The sequence below is a fragment of the Pristiophorus japonicus genome, chromosome 21 (assembly GCF_044704955.1).
Source record: "Pristiophorus japonicus isolate sPriJap1 chromosome 21, sPriJap1.hap1, whole genome shotgun sequence".
NCBI lineage: Eukaryota > Metazoa > Chordata > Chondrichthyes > Pristiophoridae > Pristiophorus > Pristiophorus japonicus.
In genome coordinates, this window is record NC_091997.1 from 2,679,706 (window position 1) to 2,700,471 (window position 20,766).

The window sequence follows — 20,766 nt, forward strand, 5'->3', positions numbered from 1 at the left end:
GTGAAAACAGCTTCAGGCTCAGCTGTGATGAGCTCCATAATCACAGTCTTGGCTCACCTTGGGGAGGTGGTGAAGGGACCTGGCCCAAGAAATTAAATCCTGCAAGGGTCAGGCATTTAGGCAAGGATAGGGAGAAAAATTGAATTTCCCTTTTAAATCATAATATCTGGAACTTTGTACAGGACCATTAAACAATCAGAGCTAATACCAAAAGGGGTCTTTTCTAACAAGTAGACGAGCAAATAGTCACAGCAGTAGTGACAATGATGGCTGCTGCTTTCATCCTTTTAACCACTTTTGGCAGGTGAAAGATTACAACACATTACTTTCAGACATCTCCATCGCAGTTATTTTTTCTTCCGCTAAAAGTTCTTCGCTGTCACTTCTGCACGTGTACATGTGATCAAGGGCAGAACAACCTTAATAGATGTCACATCGTTTAAGGATCAGTTTTAATGGAATGCTTGTTTCTGCTTGGTTTGGCAGTAACTGCGAGCAAGCAAGAAAATAAAGTGCTTAATGCAGCAGAGTTTCTTCCGTGCATAAGACACTGACCTTCACAACTGTCATCTTGGGATGACAGGCTAGGACAGAGGAATGGCGCAAGCAGGAGTTTAAAGCAAAAGAATGTAACATACGCTCGCTTGACACAAAGGATTAAGAAATAAAATAAATGGGAGCAGCTGCTGCCAAAGTAGGAGATAATTATTCCGGTTGAAGCACACAAAATGATTTTGAACTAACCTGCTGGTGAACATAATATAGGTGCCTAGAGAGACTTATTTCTGACCTTGCTTCCCCTTTTATTCACAAGGCCGAGACAGCCTGGTTACAAACTCATCAGTGAACGCTGTTGGAACAGTTTACTGGATGACATTTTTTCCTTCCAATTTGCTTCCTTGAAGGTAATGACTCTTTTGCCGGGATAAGGGTCCACAGCATCTGCACCCAAATGACCATTCTTCACGTCTGAGTCGAGACAGCAAGTGTCAGCTGATTAGTTGACCATGAAGGGAATCACAGCCCGAGCCGGAGTCTGATCCTGTTCCCTCCAGACATCCGCTCAAGCATTTTCCGGCAGATTGCTGGTTAGCAATCTGGAGTGGGGGCCTTGGTTGATTATCCCCATCCATTATCCAAGGTGTACGGAAGTCAATTGCAGCATCCCAATTTCTGCATCAGCTGAGTTCAGCTATTTCAACACAGACCAGACAAAAACTGGTACATGTTTCCCAATGAGAGAAAATAATCAAATCCCTATCACACTCAGGTTTCAAGCTTGCAGTTCATTGTTGGGCATCTCGATATTACCCTACCTGTGCTATTGACCCTTCATCCCAAAGAGATTCAGATTTCAATGCCTTACAGTTACATATATGTTCCAACATCAGACATGTGCTCTCGGGGATGGCACATACTATCAATATCCTTATTTCTTTTCTTTTCTCATCCATTTATTCTTCCTTTACAGAAGGTATTTACTACTCACCAGAGTATGGCACTGATTACCTTCCAGGACCTATTTCCTACTCATAAGCCGAGCCTTCACAGTGAGTTCTGGCAGGTCATTCAACAGTGGGGGTTCATTTTCCAGCAGGACTCATTTCATAGTGACGAAGAACAGGAACCTCTCCTGATCTGTCTCCTCACTAACTCATACTGTAATCCAATTGCAGCATCCTTACCACTGCCGCACCAGAGATCAGCTATCTCAGTACAGGCCAGTGCTCGAACCAGGGACTTTCCAGGTCTGTATGGCTCAAGTATTCATTGAATAAATTCACTGAGTCATTAGGGGTAGCAATGTTTCTTTTAAATTTATACGGACTGGAATGAATCAATATGCTTTTAACAATTAACAATTTAATAAACACTGCACTAATTACCAGTGTTAAAATTAATTTCAACTTCCCCAATTTCCCATTACCACTGCACAGAAATATGGCCCTTGAGATTACACCATGGGCTTTTAGTGTATGAATAATTAACACACCTGTCTGACATTTCTCTCTATTTCAGTGAAGATGTTAATCCATTTACTTCAAATTTACTTGAAATGGGTTAACGTCTCTGCTAAAACAATGGTGAGATGAATTTCAGATTACAGATTGTGTTTGCACATTGTTATCCCATGGCATAATTTTGGGGCGGTCATTTCTAAGAGATCGGGCAGCATGTTGAGGCTCATTATGTTGTCTGGCAAAACATTTCTTGGCATCCTCAGTTAGTCACAGATCAAAACTTTGGCACTGTGGGGAAGCCTCAAGTGAAGACGAGGCACATCCAATGGCCAGGGAGAAAAGAATATCAGCAATCAGTTTAGATTGGCACTTCTGGAGAGCTTAGACACCACTTTGCTGCTCCAATAAGATTAATAGATGATTCTGAAGGGGATTGACAGGGTAGATGCTAAGAGGTTGTTTCCCCTGGCTGGAGTGTATAAAACTAGGGGGCATAGTCTCAGGATAAGGGGTAGGCTATTTAAGACTTGAGATGAGGAGGAATTTCTTCACTCAGAGGGTTGTGAATCTTTGGAATTCTCTGCCCCAGAGGGGTGTCGTGCCTTTGAGTATAGTCAAGGCTGAAATAGATAGAATTTTGACTCTAGGGGAATCAAGGGATATGGAGATCAGGCAGGAAAGTGGAGTTGAGTCCGATGATCAGCCATTATCTTATTGAATGGTGGAGGAGGCTCGAGGGGTCGTATGGCCTACTTCTGCTCCTATTTCTTATATTGTTAATAAATGTGTTGTTTGCACCACTGATACAGAAATCTTAAAGATGCTGAATTGGATTGTGTATGAAGGTCAAACTCACTGTTCTTCCAAAGAATATTGAAAGGATTTAATTCTTGGCAGATCTGAATGTTAACCCGAGTAAGCTAAAAGAAGGGAATCTGCCTGTAAAATATATTTAATGTTGATATTTGAAGTAAAATCTACTTACAAGTTATTTCTGTAAACTGCCTATTATTTTTCAGTGCTATTGTACCGCCAAATGTCTATTGCAGCAGTCACATTACAAGCCCATTGTTCATGGCTGCATGAAATAATGAATGGTCAGGAGATAAATGATAGTCCTTACAGTGATCCTCCCTCCTCAGTCTGGATCTTGTATTTGCATAGATGGGTTTCTCACTTGTGCCCATACTGGTCCAAAACAAATAAAAACCACCCGGAATTATAACTAAACCCATCTGTCTGTTATTCCTGTAGAACCTGCACTAGATTTAGTTATATATGTAACATGGATGCTAATGGTTGAGTACTTATTCAATTCCTATAACCCTTCTTTACTAGTGGCCTTCTGTACCTAGCCACTCTCTCTCTCTCTCTTAGGGAGACCCTCGGAGTCGAGGATGACTTGCTTCCACGCTAAAAATGAGTTCTTCCGTGACTGAAGAATCCAATGCGGGACCTACAGTCTCTGTCACAGGTGGGGCAGATGGTGGTTGAAGGAACGGGCGGGTGGGGAGCCTCGGTTGCCACACGTTCCTTCCGCTGTCAACGCTTGGCTTCAGCTTGCTCTCAACGAAAATATTCGAGGTATTCAGCGCCTTCCCGGATGCTTTTCCTCCACTTTGAGCGATCTTGGGCCAAGGATTCCCAGGTGTCAGTGGGGATGTTGCACTTTTTCAAGGAGACTTTGAGGGTGTCCTTGATGCGTATCCTCTGCCCACCTGGAGCTCACTTGCTACAATGTGGGTGTCCAACAGCTTCACAGATGCTTCTTCCACTAATTCCTCCTTCTTTGTGATGTACTAACTCTGAATGGGATTCTGTCACGTGGAATTCCAAGATATGGACCCCGCCCCTTAACCTCCATCTTCTGACAATTATCTCCCCTCTCTTCAAAGCATTGACACCATGCTGGGTTATGGCTCCACAGGTGCCAGTCACTCTCTAGTACCTTAGCCAAAGTGGCCATTGTTCTTGTGTGAGCATTGATAACAACAGGATGGTGGACATAATCCATTGGGATGCCCTGCCTCCCAATTGTACATCCCTGTTCGAAGTAAAAATAAAACGGGGAAGGTAGCTCAACTGTGGCTAACAAGGGAAATTAGGGATAGTGTTAAATCCAAGGAAGAGGCATATAAATTGGCCAGAAAAAGCAGCAAACCTGAGGACTGGGAGAAATTTAGAATTCAGCAGAGAAGGACAAAGGTTCTAATTAAGAGGGGAAAATAGAGTATGAGAGGAAGCTTGCAGGGAACATAAAAACTGACTGCAAAAGCTTCTATAGATATGTGAAGAGAAAAAGATTAGTGAAGACCAATGTAGGTCCCTTGCAGTCAGAATCAGGTGAATTTATAATGGGGAACAAAGAAATGGCAGACCAACTGAACAAATACTTTGGATCTGTCTCCACTAAGGAAGACACAAATAACCTTCCGGAAATACTAGGGGTTCAAGGGTCTAGCGAAAAGGAGGAACTGAAGGAAATCCTTATTAGTCAGGAAATTGTGTTAGGGAAATTGGTGGGAATGAGGGCCGATAAATCCCCAGGGCCTGATAGGTTGCATCCCAGAGTACTTAGAAATAGTGAATGCATTGGTGATCATTTTCCAACATTCTATTGACTCTGGATCAGTTCCTATGGACTAGAGGGTAGCTAATGTAACACCACTTTTTTTAAAAAAGGAGGGAGAGAAAACAGGGAATTATAGACCGGTTAGCCTGACATCGGTGGTGGGGAAAATGTTGGAATCAATTAATAAAGATGAAATAGCAGCGCATTAGGAAAGCAGTGACAGGATCGGTCCAAGTCAGCATGGATTTATGAAAGGGAAATAATGCTTGACAAATGTTCTCGAATTTTTTGAGGATGTAACTAGTAGAGTGGACAAGGGAGAACCAGTGGATGTGATGTATTTGGACTTTCAAAAGGCTTTTGACAAGGTCCCACACAAAAGATTGATGTGCAAAATTAAAGCACATGGTGTTGGGGGCAATGTATTGAAGTGGATAGAGAATTGGTTGGCAGGCAGGAAGCAGGGAATCGGAATAAACGGGTCCTTTTCAGAATGGCAGGCAGTGACCAGTGGGGTGCCGCAGGGCTCAGTGCTGGGACCCCAGCTGTTTACAATATACATCACTGATTTAGATGAGGAATTGAATGTAATATCTCCAAGTTTTCAGATGACACTAAGCTGGGTGGTGGTGTGAGCTGTGAGGAGGATGCTAGGAGGCTGCAGGGTGACTTGGACAGGTTAGGTGAGTGGGCAAATGCATGGCAGATGCAGTATAATGTGGATAGATGTGAGGTTATCCACTTTGGGGGCAAAAACAGGAAGACAGAATATTATCTGAATGGTGACAGATTAGGAAAAGGGGAGGTGCAACGAGACCTGGGTGTTATGGTACATCAGTCATTGAAGGTTGGCATGCAGGTACAGCAGGCGGTGAAGGCAGCAAATGGCATGTTGGCCTTCATAGCTAGAGGATTTGAGTACAGGGACAGGGAGGTGTTACTGCAGTTGTACAGAGCCTTGGTGAGGCCTCACCTGGAATATTGTGTTCAGTTTTGGTTTCCTAATCTGAGGAAGGATGTTCTTGCTATTGAGGGAGTACAGTGAAGGTTCACCAGACTGATTCGCAGGATGGCAGGACTGACATATGAGGAGAGACCGGATCAACTGGGCTTGTATCCACTGGAGTTTAGAAGAATGAGAGGGGATCTCATAGAAACATATAAAATTCTGACGGGATTGGACAGGTTAGAGGCAGGAAGAATGTTCCCGTTCCAGAACCAGGGGTCACATTCTAAGAATAAGGGGTAAGCCATTTAGGACCGAGATGAGGAGAAACTTCTTCACTCAGAGAGTGGTTAACCTGTGGAATTCCCTACCGCAGAGAGTTGTTGAGGCCAGTTTGTTAGATATATTCAAGAGGGAGTTAGATATGGCCCTTACGGCCAAAGGGATCAAAGGGTATGGAGGGAAAGCAGGAAAAGGGTACTGAGGTTGAATGATCAGCCATGATCTTATTGAATGGCGGTGCAGGCTCGAAGTGCCGAATGGCCTGCTCCTGCACCTAATTTCTATGTTTCTATGCCTCACATCATGGTTCATTGGTCATAAAAAAGGGTTAAAAGGTTCAACTAATATACTTGACTTAAAATACACACAATGATACTAATGTTTGTCTTCAATGCAGCAGTTGCACTTGCAGTAACATAATATAGCACAATATTTCCTGTAGTATATTTGCCACTGAATCTAGTCAACATGTTTAACAATGGCATGAACATTAATACATCTGACACTCAGTCTACACTAGAGTTATTAATACTGGTACTTGTCATCGTGTATTTAGTGAAGTATCTAAGCAGTGTGTTTAACATTGGTACTTACAGCAGTAAGTTAGTGCAGCATGTTTAACACCGATACTTACAGTAGTGTATTTGCCAAGCTGACACAGTGCTGGGAAGGTTTCCTGATGGGCTTTGCGGACTTTCTCTATGAGATCCTCAGTCTCGGCTGTGATTGTGTAGCTTTCTGAACACTCCTGCTTAGGGACCTCCTTCTTCTTCTTGTTCCTGTCATTTCGCACAGCTGGGAAGTGGCAGCAAAAGAAAGACAAATAGCTATTGGTTAAGGAGCTAGCATTTCCTCACTCAAGATCTTTAGTTCTCATTGGTATGTTAAAAATGTTAGTTACACTGTCGTCAGACTCTCTCAAATAATGTAGCTCCTGGACTCGAACCTCCCTAGCACCTAGTGATATAACAGTGATCTGGTGCCCTGCGATTAGCTCATCCACCCCCTCCTCTTAAGCTGGACAATGGAGTGCTACATGAGGGATTTCCAGAAGAAGGAACAACAACAAGGCTGAGGGAAGAAATATTAGTAATTTAGAGTAACAATTCCAACAGGAACGCCAGGACAGGACAAGAGACACTAAATACAAAACCCGGATCACAAACAGCCGTGAAATCTATTTGCTTAAAGGCCCCAAAGCTTTTTGTGCCGTCTCTACGTCATTGCTTAGGACACTGGGAGAATAGCATTGGATCAAGACCTATGACGAAAGTCACAGGAAAATGGACAGGATCATGGAATTCAAACCTGAAAGCACCAGAAGGAATCTCAATTAATAAAAGCAGAACTTGACTTATTTGCTATTATAAAGCAACGGCACTGCCCATGAGCTGTGAGTGCCCATTTTTCCTCGACCATTCGGCTTGTTGGAGGCTCAAGCTGCGTGTAGGCTCTTGAGTTATACAGTCTTGGGACCAATGTTCCTCTTAATTTATTTTTAGGTCGTGCGGCCCCTTTAACGGGCTGCGCGGCACATTCAAAAGTCCGCGCACGGGCGGCTTTTCCAATTTTAAAACCGGCTCACCGGCTGTGCGGGACCCCTGGAGCACTGCATAGCCGCGCGGCTTAAAGGGAACATTGCTTGGGACCCATAAAACTTTGGGCCTAGGGTGCTGAGGCAGGCACACCTTTTACATTCCTTACACTGAAATAGGCCACTCAGATGCCACTGAGAGTATACAGCTAAAGTAAAAGCACAATTAAATTCACCAGGGCAGTCAATGGGAGGTCCAGGAACGGGGAAGTACAATGATGCAGGGTGGTGAGCCTGGTGCATTTACAATTATTATTGTAACTGAAAAATGACAGCCAGAACCGAAAGCCGTGCAGCATGATTCACAAAGGAATGAGCTCATTACTAAACTATTAGACTGCGCATATAATCACTCATGTCTGCTGTGTGAATTCAATAACAGGGTATGGAAAAAAAAGAGAACGGAAAATTTAGAAAAAGAAAATTGCAGCTGCACCATGTCGTCAATCATTGCAAAGATCAAATTAAATTGACCGATAACGAGCACAGCCTGATCTTATATCTTCAAGGGTATAACTCTACAGAGAGATCTATCATCTTGTACTAATACGGTAATTCCTCTTAAGCAAATAACCTCTTTGCCATATCATTTTTTTTACTCCTCAGAGAGTGTTACTGGGTTTGGGCATGTTTAGATTGTAGCTGAATTTTGCTAGCCACATGTCCCAACCTCTAAAAGAGCATCCAGCTTTGTTAAACCTGTCTGAAAGATCAGGAACAAAACAAGTACAATCCAGGCATAAGGCTATTGCCATTTCACTAATCTGGCAACTTGGAAGAAGTGACAATTAAGTGACAGGAGCACATACATCAAGAGACATCACCCCTTGCTACCAGGAGTACTCATTTCACACACATAAAAGCCCTGACGAGAATATAAACCTACCCCAGTAGTTTGAATAAATATGATCATGAGTACTTAGCCTGTACCCCAATCCCATATGAACATCACTCTATGCACAATGACACTAGTGCCCCGGTGACACTGCACATCTTGTGCTGGTGTAGTTTGCACTTGCCTGTTGCACGATCACAAATAGGGCTGCCACCAATACAGTCCTGGACCGCATCGTCCAGCTTTCAGCCAGCAATTTATAAGCGATAAACTAGACACCATGGGTTGTCTTTTCCTTTCCCACCTCAAACAAGGCCAGCAGCATAGGGAGGGGCATGGCCTAAGTTGGAGAGTCCCAGGGCAGGAGTTCCCACCTCCTGGACCCGTGACAAATTGGCAGGCCAGTACACTAAGAGAATGCGGGTACAGCAGTCTGCCAATCAGCGGACGTGACAATCCAACTTGGGTGTTTAGCCTTAGGACTTGACCTGGACCCCGATGATTTATAAAAGGTGCAAGTTTCTTTTGTCCACCAACAAATGGAGCACTTTGAGGATGTTTCTATGGAGGGGTGTCCCAGGCAGCCACCAGATACTCCGAGGGGTGCCGGCGCCCACTTACTTTATTGAAATGATGTACTCGACCAATCTGGCAAACTTTGGCAGGGTCAGCATCGGAGGTCATGAGCAAGCAGGTCCAGGACTTAAGCTGGAGCTGTGGATTTTTAGTCCCACAGTGTGACCCTGTCAGGGCTACATTGCTTGGTGTTGATTGTGGAGTCCTGAAAGACGTAAATTAACTGTAGTGTATGTGCAACAGACACAACATCAGCCCACAATGCATGATGTAGCCTGACATCATGGTATCAGTGCACAGGGGCATAGATGTTCATGCGTTGACATCAAAGTGTTTCTCAGTCAATATTGCATGAATCATGTGAGTTCAAACATTATCAGATAATTACAAGCAAAAACTATAATAATCCTGAATTTAGATAATGAGTCTTACAACAATATTCAAATTTCTATTCACATATCCAGCCTGATAAATGTAGAAATATGCGCAAGAATCTTATGTATGTGTGCACAAGACTCTAGGGTACACAAGCAGATAATACAGCTTAGTGTTCACCAGCACTGCTCCCAAAAGATACCAGTATAAAAGCAGGAAGAACAGTATGGCTGGGGCATTACGACCCTGATCATCCATTCACACTTTCCTTCATAGAATGGGGAGTCAGAAAAATATTACAACCAAAAGTTCTACAAAGGCAGACCTATTGTTTTACATTTCCTGACATTGGCACTGTTCTGGAATGAAGCCAGGTTCACTCTCTATTCTTGGAACTAGGGAACTCGAACAGGAAAATCTATAGGCAGCTGAGAGTTGTGGTAGATATTCATTTATCAAGTCTTTGCTGTGTCAGATAAATGACAAGCCATTCTTGATAATAAAATGCAGGATGCTGAGACACCCTGTCCCCGCCCCCAACCTGCGTCATTCATGTGAAAGTGCTGATCTTTCGATATTAAATGGCACAAATCTAAAGGCCTTTTGTAAGAGTTGCAGGGACAAGCGGATCTCCGAGCAGGTGCCTTTCCCATGGAAAGAGATTCCAATTACAATGAGCCCCTTGACTTCTGTATAATTATTATATACTTACTCAATTCATTGTGTTCTTTAGAGTGGTCATGTTGCTGTTTTATTCCTATTTGTCAGCAGATACCACAAAACCACTTTCCCTCGTAGATTCATCATTGAGATTCCGCAGATCAATATCTTAATTCTGCCCCCACCCCCACAATGGTCTAGTCGCTTTTTAAAAAAAATCCCATATGTCATTATTATTTCTTGCCTTTTTTATTTATCTCCTAGCATTTCAAATAGAGTTATGAACCCTCCAGGATTGCCCTGGAGTTTCCAGGAATTAGAGACTAATCTGCAAGCAACCCAGGAGGAAAATCATGGGAGCATTAAAAATGTTCTTTTTAAAATTTCTTTAAACAGTTTTGTTTATTACTTATAAAAACGTTGGACATGGGGAAACATGGTTGTTGACTGACAGTAAAGAATCATCCAATCAGGTAATAAAGAGTCCATTCACTTTCTGATTGGCGTAGGAAGGTGGTGGACCCGGAGGATGGACATGTCGGGTGACCAATAGCAGGAGTGTGGGGGCGGGGCAGTTGGAGGCAGGAGATCATGTGATTAAACTTTCAGGAATATGTCCAACCACAGTTCACAACCCTAATCTCGTACCATTCTTTGACTGAGTCAGGTAACCTATCAATGCTACAATTTATTCAGATGTTAGAAGATGCACCCAAAGGCAATTTTGGCTTGTATTTTTCCTCTTTCCGTAACAGAGAAATACCATCTTCCCCTGATTACATGGGCAGGATTGGGAACTCAGAACCCATAAATTCAGGTCACTACACTCTGCAACATTTAATTACATTTTAAAACAACACAATAAGTGCCTTTGACGGTTGAGTTGGCAAAGACAGTGCAAAGGCAATAGAGGTGCTACAATTGGTCTCACCACCCCATGGGGTGGGTGGGGAAGGGTGGGTAGGGAGCAGAAAATCCGCCAAGATTCCTGTTTCTTAGTGCTGTATATGACTCCTGCTGCAAAGTGTGCATGTGTAAATGTTCATTAAGGACAGGACCAAACTCGCTTGAAATGCTCCCTATGGCTGAACGGCTGTCAAGTCTCCAATCTTTAGGCTCATCCCTGAAAATGTCCACTTGGGCAAGGCACTCGGGCTGCTGGGACCTGTACCTCAGCAAGTGTCAGTGCCTTTCAGAAAAGAAAGTCAATAATTCGGGGGCGGGGGGAGAGGAGAGAAACACACCGGCTACAAGTGACAACAGGGAAAGGAAATATTTTCACGGGCAATTACCTCCCAAGTGCTGAAACGCAACAAACCCCAAATTATAATTCTGTGCAGGCTGAAAGGTCACTAATGCTTAATGGAGTAAGCAATAACAATCATTAATTATATCTAAAATTAGAATTATTTATGTCAGCAACTGCAAATACTAAGCAATAATAAAAAACGAATAAGAGCTCTAAAATGACACTTGCATTTAATCCTAGCGTTGACAGGTTATTAAAGTATGTCGCATTCGAAGTCACCATTTGTTCAATTAGACAAAACATCCTCATTTAAGTGACACAACATTTGTTACTTTCAACTAGCTCAGCTCAACATACTGCAAGCTCACAGTTTAGTCCATTTAATGAAACACTGGCCATGTCTTTCAGGTGCAATGCTCATGACACTAATTTCACCCCATTCACTCTTGCCAAGATGCTGTTCTACTATTTTAGCGATAATGGACAGTCCTCTTATACCTCGCCCAAGTGTTCACATGTAAGTAAAGAACAAAATGATTTTGAGCAGGCTATTAACTCATGGAGGGCATTATAGTCAAGTCCAATCTTGTCCTCATTCAACTTTCATGGATAAAGAAGGATCGTAGAATAGCAATCAGGAACAGGAACTCTGGCTACCTCTTTTCTCCTCTCTTTTTCTGGGGTACGAATTGTAGCACCGCCAACTACTGCCTGCGTCGAGATTGGATAACTCAGAATCATCATAGGCAGTCCCTCGGAATCGAGGAAGACTTGCTTCCACTCTTAAAATGAGTTCTTAGGTGGCTGAACAGTCCAATACGAGAACCACAGTCTCTGTCACAGGTGGGACAGATAGTCGTTGAGGGAAGGAGAGGGTGGGACTGGTTTGCCGCACGCTCTTTCCGCTGCCTGCGCTTGATTTCTGCATGCTCTCGGCGATGAGACTCAAGGTGCTCAGTGCCCTCCCGGATGCACTTCCTCCACTTAGGGCGGTCTTTGTCAGGGACTCCCAGGTGTCAGTGGGGATGTTGCACTTTATCAGGGAGGCTTTGAGGGAAGCAATGGAACCCAGAGTCTTCTCATCTTTGCGGCTCAGTTATACACTTTATTTGCCAACTGGGCCGTCAAGCACTCAAAAGGCCTGCCTCCGAACCCATTTTCACCAAGCGCTGCGACCACAGGAAGCTTGTTATGGGCATCAGTTAAATCCATCCACGGAACCGAAATAAACAATTATGTTTTCTTTCGGGGACCAAGCATGGCAGCGGGAACAATGGCCTGGCAGCACTGTGAAGAATAAAATTCATCCAGACCATTAAATAAAGGCACAGAAACCACAGCGACTGTCTCTTTATCCGTTATGGTTTCATTCAGAAACTCAGCTGAAAGAGTGCTGGAAAAACAAAAATCTCTTACATTGAAAATATCGCAGGTCACAACAAGACCGTCAGTGAGGGAGTGACTCCTCACAGGACTGTGTATACTGGGAGTCAAATCTTGCAACATCTAATATTTTTCCAGCTGTGCTGGCCTCGAAGGTCAGGCCAATATCTATGAAGCAATAGTGTTCATAGCCTAAATTTTAGGATCCAATCCATCCAAAGACTTTGTTAAACAATTCTTTACATACCGTGGATTCGCCTGTGCTTGTGCATCTCAAGAATCAATTTATGCTGTATTTAGAATCATCCCAATAAAATGGCTCTCTGTTATTATTGCTCACACTAAATTTAGTGCAACTGTCTTGAGTTCTCATGGTCCAATGAACATAATCCAGATTCTTCTGGTGGCACAACATTCAAAAAGTACAACAGGCAGAATATGCCAATAGTAGTGTGTCCTATGAAATCAAGAATGATGGTGCCAACAAAGAAGGAAGCACAAGTTCATGGAAGATGGATGCGTTGATGACTATTGCAGGTCATGTGTGACTGATACTGTCTACAACATCATCATCATCATAGGCAGTCCCTCGGAATTGAGGAAGACTTGCTTCCACTCTTGGAATAAATCCTTAGGTGGCTGAACAGTCCAATACGAGAGCCACAATCCCTGCCACAGTGGGACAGACAGTTGTTGAGGGTAAGAGAGGGTGGAACTGGTTTGCCGTGCGTTCCTTCCGCTGCCTGCGCTTGTTTTCTGCACGCAATCGGCGATGAGATGCGAGGTTCTCAGCGCCCTCCCGGATGCACTTCCTCCACTTAGGGCGATCTTTGGCCAGGGACTCCCAGGTGTCGGTGGGGCTGCCGCACTTTATCAGGGAGGCTTTGAGGGTGTCCTTGTAACGTTTCCTCTGTCCACCCTTGGCTCATTTCCCATGAAGGAGTTCCAAGTAGAGCGCTTGCTTTGGGAGCCTCATGTCTGGTATGCGGACAATGTGGCCTGCCCAGCGGAACTGATCAAGTGTGGTCAGTGCTTCAATGCTGGGGATGTTGGCCTGGTCGAGGATGCTAATGTTGGTGCGTCTGAACACCCAGGGGATCTGTAGGATCTTGCGGAGGCATTGTTGATGGTATTTCTCCAATCTCTGTCGTCGAGCTACAGTCTGCGCACATTCAGAGGCTGAACTCCAGGATATAGTCGACCTATTTGCTGAGGCATACGAAAACATGGGGCTTACGCTAAACATCCGTAAGACAAAGGTCCTCCACCAGCCTGTCCTCACCACACAGCACTGCCCCCCAGTCATCAAGATCGATGGCGCGGCCCTGGACAACGTGGACCATTTCCCATACCTCGGGAGCTTCTTATCAACAAGAGCAGACATTGATGAGGAGATCCAACACCGCCTCCAGTGCGCCAGTGCAGCCTTCGGACGCCTGAGGAAAAGAGTGTTCGAAGACCAGGTCCTCAAATCTACCACCAAGCTCATGGTCTACAGGGCTGTAGTAATACCCACCCTCCTGTATGGCTCAGAGGCATGGACCATGTACAGTAGACACCTCAAGTCACTGGAGAAATACCATCCGCAAGATCCTACTGTCTACAACAGGCCTTACATAAACACGTTCTTAGTGGGCTGGGGCTATCCTGTTGATCCCTCTAATGTTGCAATCCTTCCATCTTTCGCGCCTTGCCTCCAAACAGGCAGGGAGTAGTTGCTCAGAGCCCATCACTCCTTCTCTCACTTCAGAATGCCATTACTGTGTGTCAGTGGCCAGGGTTTCTCAAGAGTCAACGACCATGCTGCACTGCTTGAAGGGAAGCTTCACTGTATCTTTTTAGTGCCTTTGTTGTCTGCTATGTTCTGCCATCTGCCAGTTCTCAATAAAGCGCCTGCTTCGATAACCGCACGTCATCCATCCGAACAACATGTCCAGCCCAATGGAGATGAGCATTGCCTCAATGCTGATATCACACATTCCAGTACTTTGTTGGTGATCTTGTCTTGCCACCTTATACAAAATAGAGTGAAAAGGCATCTTTGGTGAAACCTTCCCAGCTGTTGAGCATGCCTTCTACAGAGTGTCCATGTTTCACATCATAGAGGAGAGATTGGCAAGTGCAACCGCCTGATAAACCTTCAGTTTAGTGGTATCCTTGATATTGCGCTAATTCCAAACACGTGAACAGTCTATCAAAGGTTACACTTGTTCTCTGAATGCGATCTATCACTTCCTTATCCATCCTTGCATCATCAGTTCATGCACTTCCAAGATAGGTGAACTCCTTGATTGCATTCAATTCAATTTAACCAATAGTTATCAATGATCCAAGTTGTGGCTTCCAGGAGCTGGTTGATACTATTAGTCTGAAGGAGACTAGAGTAATGTAAGCTGTAACTGCTGGCGTAAGCTGCAGATCTATCCATCGTCAGCTGAAGGTTTTGTTTGGAAAGCCCCACAAGAGAATCAGCATACTAAAGTTCTTGTATAATTTGTTTGGAGACTTTGGTTGATGTTCCCAGTCTCGATAGATCGAAGAATTTTCTCGTTATGTGATTCGTATCCCAACTCCTATCTGAAGGTCCCTCGTTGCATCATCCAGTGTAGCTAAATTACAAATAGAGCTGGGCCCGGTACCCATCCTTGTTTCACATCATTCCAAACAGGGAACAGTTCAGACAGAGTACTGTCGATACACACTCTGCCACACATCCCATCGTGGAGCTCTTTCAGAACTGGCAAGAACTTCCGGGCAATCAAATTTCCTTGTAATATAATGCACTGCTGATTCCCTTCATTTTACACTTGTGTCAATGGAGTAATACCAATGTGATGTGAAGGGGCTATGTTATGCTGCTCAGCCATTTGGTTGACTATCCTTTTGCAGTTTTGAAATGAACATGTTTGACGAGTAACGTAGCAATGTTGCAATGCACTGCTGTTAGGAACTGACATTTAGTTGACTGTCTGATTGGCTAGTCTCTCCTCACTTTCCTGCTGCAGTGTGTCTGCAAATATATTAGTGGCCAACTTTCTCAATTCCTGCAATTTGTGAAATACTTTTTAAGTTCATGATTCGTGTGAGATATTTAAATCTTAAAGAAAGTTGTATTCAAATTCCCCACATGAACCTCTGCAAACTGTGGGACTCATGAGTGAATCACATGTGTAGGCAACACATAGTACAGGCAACTCTCGATTATCCGCACACGGATGCAATGGGAAACCATTGTAACGGCATTTAAAATTCCGTGTGTGTGTGCGCTGCTGCAGCCGCTGTCTCTCGTGGCCGCCACTGACGTCGGAGTCCTTTCAGCCTGGGAAGGTATTGGGCCGGTGCGTTCGGAGTCCTTTCGGCCCGGGATTTATTAATTGAAGTTTTAACTTTATAATGTCAACTCGCTCTAAAGGAGAAATTGTTTACCCGGCATAGCCCAATCCCCGAGGGACCCGGATAATCGAGAGTTGTTTGTACTGGAAGCACAAACGATTGGATCAGAGCTTCTTCTGTTGGAAGAAATCCAAATAGGTAAGTCTGAACATCGATAAATCATGAATTCTGGTTGTTGAATGTCCTACTGAGTCAAACAGATCGGAAGGTCCTAGATTCAAGTCCTCAGCTGCCATGAGTTAGCTTATCTCAGCTAGGCAGCAGTAACAAAGCCACAACTGGTGTCAGAGCCGCTGGGTTTGGGAGAGGAAATACAAACCAGAGTTTGTGTTTCTGATCTCTATCTGTGAACCCTTGATGGAAAATACGTGCAGTCTTATGTGTGTTCCTTGAAAAATTGGGCTCAAGAATGATGTCCCTTCATGGTGGAGTAGCTTCCTGCTGCTCACTTTCCAGGCTCGCACATAAAAAATGGCTATTTGACTGAAGTACCAGGGAGCAGTTTGTGCCCATGTAAACAAGCAACATGGATTCATGAAGGGGAAATCATGTGTAACTAATTTACTGGAATTCTTTGAGGATATAACGAGCATGGTGGATAGAGGTGTACCGATGGATGTGGTGTATTTAGATTTCCAAAAGGCATTCGATAAGGTGCCACACAAAAGGTTACTGCAGAAGATAAAGGTACGTGGAGTCAGAGGAAATGTGTTAGCATGGATCGAGAATTGGCTGGCTAACAGAAAGCAGAGAGTCAGGATAAATGGGTACTTTTCGGGTTGGAAATCAGTGGTTAGTGGTGTGCCACAGGGATCGGTGCTGGGACCACAACTGTTTACAATATACATAGATGACCTGGAAGAGGGGACAGATTGTAGTACAACAAAATTTGCAGATGACACAAAGATTAGTGGGAAAGCGGGTTGTGTAGAGGACACAGAGAGGCTGCAAAGAGATTTAGATACGTTAAGCGAATGGGCTAAGGTTTGGCAGATGGAATACAATGTCGGAAAATGTGAGGTCATCCACCTTGGGAAAAAACACAGTAAAAGGGGATATTATTTGAATTGGGAGAAATTACAACATGCTGCGGTGCAGAGGGACCTGGGGGTCCTTGTGCATGAATCCCAAAAAGTTAGTTTGCAGGTGCAGCAGGTAATCAGGAAGGCGAATGGAATGTTGGCCTTCATTGCGAGAGGGATGGAGTCCAAAAGCATGGAGGTCCTGCTGCAACTGAATCGGGTATTGGTGAGACCGCACCTGGAGTACTGCGTGCAGTTTTGGTCACCTTACTTAAGGAAGGATATACTAGCTTTGGAAGGAGTACAGAGACGATTCACTAGGCTGATTCCGGAGATGAGGGGGTTACCTTATGATGATAGATTGAGTAGACTGAGTCTTTACTCGTTGGAGTTCAGAAGGATGAGGGGTGATCTTATAGAAACATTTAAAATAATGAAGGGGATAGACAGGATAGAGGCAGAGAGGTTGTTTCCACTGGTCGGGGAGACTAGAACTAGGGGGCACAGCCTCAAAATACGGGGGAGCCAATTTAAAACCGAGTTGAGAAGGAATTTCTTCTCCCAGAGGGTTGTGAATCTGTGGAATTCTCTGCCCAAGGAAGCAGTTGAGGTTAGCTCATTGAATATATTCAAATCACAGATAGTTAGATTTTTAACCAATAAGGGAATTAAGGGTTATGGGGAGCGGGCGGGTAAGTGGAGCTGAGTCCACGGCCAGATCAGCCGTGATCTTATTGGGTGGCGGAGCAGGCTCGAGGGGCTAGGTGGCCTACTCCTGTTCCTAATTCTTATGTTCTTATGCATGTTGGGGAAGTCCAGAACCAGGGGTCACAGTCTAAGGATAAGGGGTAAGCCATTTAGGACCGAGATAAGGAGAAACTTCTTCACCCAGAGAGTGGTGAACCTGTGGAATTCTCTACCACAGAAAGTTGTTGAGACCAATTCACTAAATATATTCAAAAAGGAGTTAGATGTAGTCCTTACTACTCGGGGGATCAAGGGGTATGGCGAGAAAGCAGGAATGGGGTACTGAAGTTGCATGTTCAGCCATGAACTCTTTGAATGGCGGTGCAGGTTCGAAGGGCTGAATGGCGTACTCCTGCATCTTGTTTCTATGTTTCGATGAGTCAAGAGCCTCCAACAGAGGAGGAGAGAAAACTGAGAGGGGGAACCAAGAAGAATGAAGCTTTTCGATAACTCATGGCAAATGGTAAACGTACACCATACAGTCATAAAAAAAAGTGTGACTTTTGAAATGTACATAAAGATATCCAACATGTAGAACAGCTGATGCCCAAAAACATGTTAACAGACTGCAGCACAATTCCAAGTGCTGAGGTGACTTTTAAAAAGCACTCAAACTGCTTTTGCAATTAATTATACCATGTGAACCTCTAGGATTGTACTACAGCTTACACTTTTTGGCATCTATTGTTCTATATTTGTCTAACAAAGGTTAGCGTGCGAGCGGTTAAGTAATCTTGTCAGGAGTTCATGGATTCTGCTTTCAGCCCGAGATCAGTTTACAAGAAAAAACAGCTGAAGAACTTAAAATGCAAATATTCGTTCAAAAGAGAGCAGCAATTTACCTATAATGCTAGTCCAGACAAGAATTTCGCCTCAATTAATGTTTACTTGGCAAAACTGAAACAAGCCATTCAAACAGTGAAGTATTCACTTTTACTGCTGCACAAATGACTGACTAATTAGTTAAATAATTGCCATCTTCTGTATGCAAACAAAGCTTGAAGCTTTGATCCAGAAGCAAACAAAGCCAGTATCTTTTTTGGTCTTGCAACACCTGGAGGGAGGCTGCCCAGGTTGGAATTAAATGTCACTTCAGTCACAGCCCATATTTTCTTTGCAAGTTCGAGAGGAAAATGTTGTCATAACAATCTGAGCAGAAGGTAAATGTAGGACAATACATAACTAAGATGCTACCTATGGGATAATAGAGAGCCAATTTTTTTTTGATCTACCAGGTATCTGACACCAGCAGAAACCCATCACTGTATTGAAGAGACTCCAAACCAAGGCATCGAGAACAAAGAACATAAGAACGGAAGAATTTAGGAACAGGAGTAGGCCATCTAGCCCCTCGAGCCTGCTCCGCCATTCAACAAGATCATAGCTGATCTGGCCGTGGACTCAGCTCCACTTACCCGCCCGCTCCCCATAACCCTTAATTCCCTTATTGGTTAAAAATCTATCTATCTGTGATTTGAATACATTCAATGAGCTAGTCTCAACTGCTTCCCTAGGCAGAGAATTCCACAGATTCACAACCCTCTGGGAGAAGAAATTCCTTCTCAACTCGGTTTTAAATTGGCTCCCCCGTATTTTGAGGCTGTGCCCCCTAGTTCTAGTCTCCCCGACCAGTGGAAACAACCTCTCTGCCTCTATCTTGTCTATCCCTTTCATTATTTTAAATGTTTCTATAAGATCACCCCACATTCTTTTGAACTCCAACAAGTAAAGACCCAGTCTACTCAATCTATCATCATAAGGTAACCCCCTCATCTCCGGAATCAGCCTAGTGAATCGTCTCTGTACCCCCTCCAAAGCTAGTATATCCTTCCTTAAGTAAGGTGACCAAAACTGCACACAGTACTCCAGGTGCGGCCTCACCAATACCCTATACAGTTGCAGCAAGACCTCCCTGCTTTTGTACTCCATCCCTCTCGCAATGAATGCCAACATTCCATTTGCCTTCCTGATTACCTGCTGCACCTGCAAACTAACTTTTTGGGATTCATGCACAGGGGTGGCTTGATCCATCCACCTCCATGGCACGAACCTGGTATTGCAGTACTTCCAGGAACGATGCAGAGGCTCTAGGCCTTTTGGCTAAGAGCATTGGCGCAGAGTGATCCTTGATGTGTGCAAGGTGACCTCTGGCGTTTGTGATTTGACAAAGAATTGGAAAGATTGGCTACGAATTTAAAAAAAAAATCTTCATGCACAAGGACCCCCAGGTCCCTCTGCACCGCAGCATGTTGTAATTTCTCCCAATTCAAATAATATTCCCTTTTACAGTTTTTTTTCCCAAGGTGGATGACCTCACATTTTCCGACATTGTATTCCATCTGCCAAACCCTAGCCCATTCGCTTAACCTATCTAAATATCTTTGCAGCCTCTCTGTGTCCTCTACACAACCTGCTTTCCCACTAATCTTTGTGTCACCTGCAAATTTTGTTAACACTACATTCTGTCCCCTCTTCCAGGTCATCTATGTATATTATAAACAGTTGTGGTCCCAGCACCGATCCCTGTGGCACACCACTAACCACCGATTTCCAACCCGAAAAGGACCAATTTATCCCGACTCTCTGCTTTCTGTTCGCCAGCCAATTCTCTATCCATGCTAATACATTTCCTCTGACTCCGCGTACCTTTATCTTCTGCAGTAACCTTTTGTGTGGCACCTTATCGAATGCCTTTTGGAAATCGAAATACACCACATCCATCGGTACACCTCTATCCACCATATTCGTTTATCCTCAAAGAATTCCAGTAAATTAGTTAAACATGATTTCCCCTTCATGAATCCATGTTGCATCTGCTTGATTGCACTATTCCTATCTAGATGTCCTGCTATTTCTTCCTTAATGATAGCTTCAAGCATTTTTCCCACTACAGATGTTAAACTAACTGGCCTATAGTTACCTGCCTTTTGTCTGCCCCCTTTTTTAAACAGAGGCGTTACATTAGCTGCTTTCCAATCCGATGGTACCTCCCCAGAGTCCAGAGAATTTTGGTAGATTATAACCAATGCATCTGCTATAACTTCCGCCATCTCTTTAATACCCTGGGATGCATTTCATCAGGACCAGGGGACTTGTCTACCTTGAGATCCATTAGCCTGTCCAGCACTAACCCCCCTAGTGATAGTGATTGTCTCAAGGGCCTCCCTTCCC

The 20,766-nt window shown here is 44.0% G+C and overlaps 1 protein-coding gene across 20 annotated transcripts in view; it reads right to left on the reverse strand.

The window, feature by feature from the left end:
- raraa (retinoic acid receptor, alpha a) overlaps nt 1-20,766 on the reverse strand; it is a 634,542-nt gene that overhangs the window by 28,434 nt on the left and 585,342 nt on the right. For all 20 annotated transcript variants that reach the window (XM_070864263.1, XM_070864259.1, XM_070864257.1 and 17 more), the window contains one exon: nt 6,396-6,556. In XM_070864263.1, the coding sequence (XP_070720364.1) occupies nt 6,396-6,556 (161 nt within the window). The remainder of the gene's footprint in view (nt 1-6,395; nt 6,557-20,766) is intronic.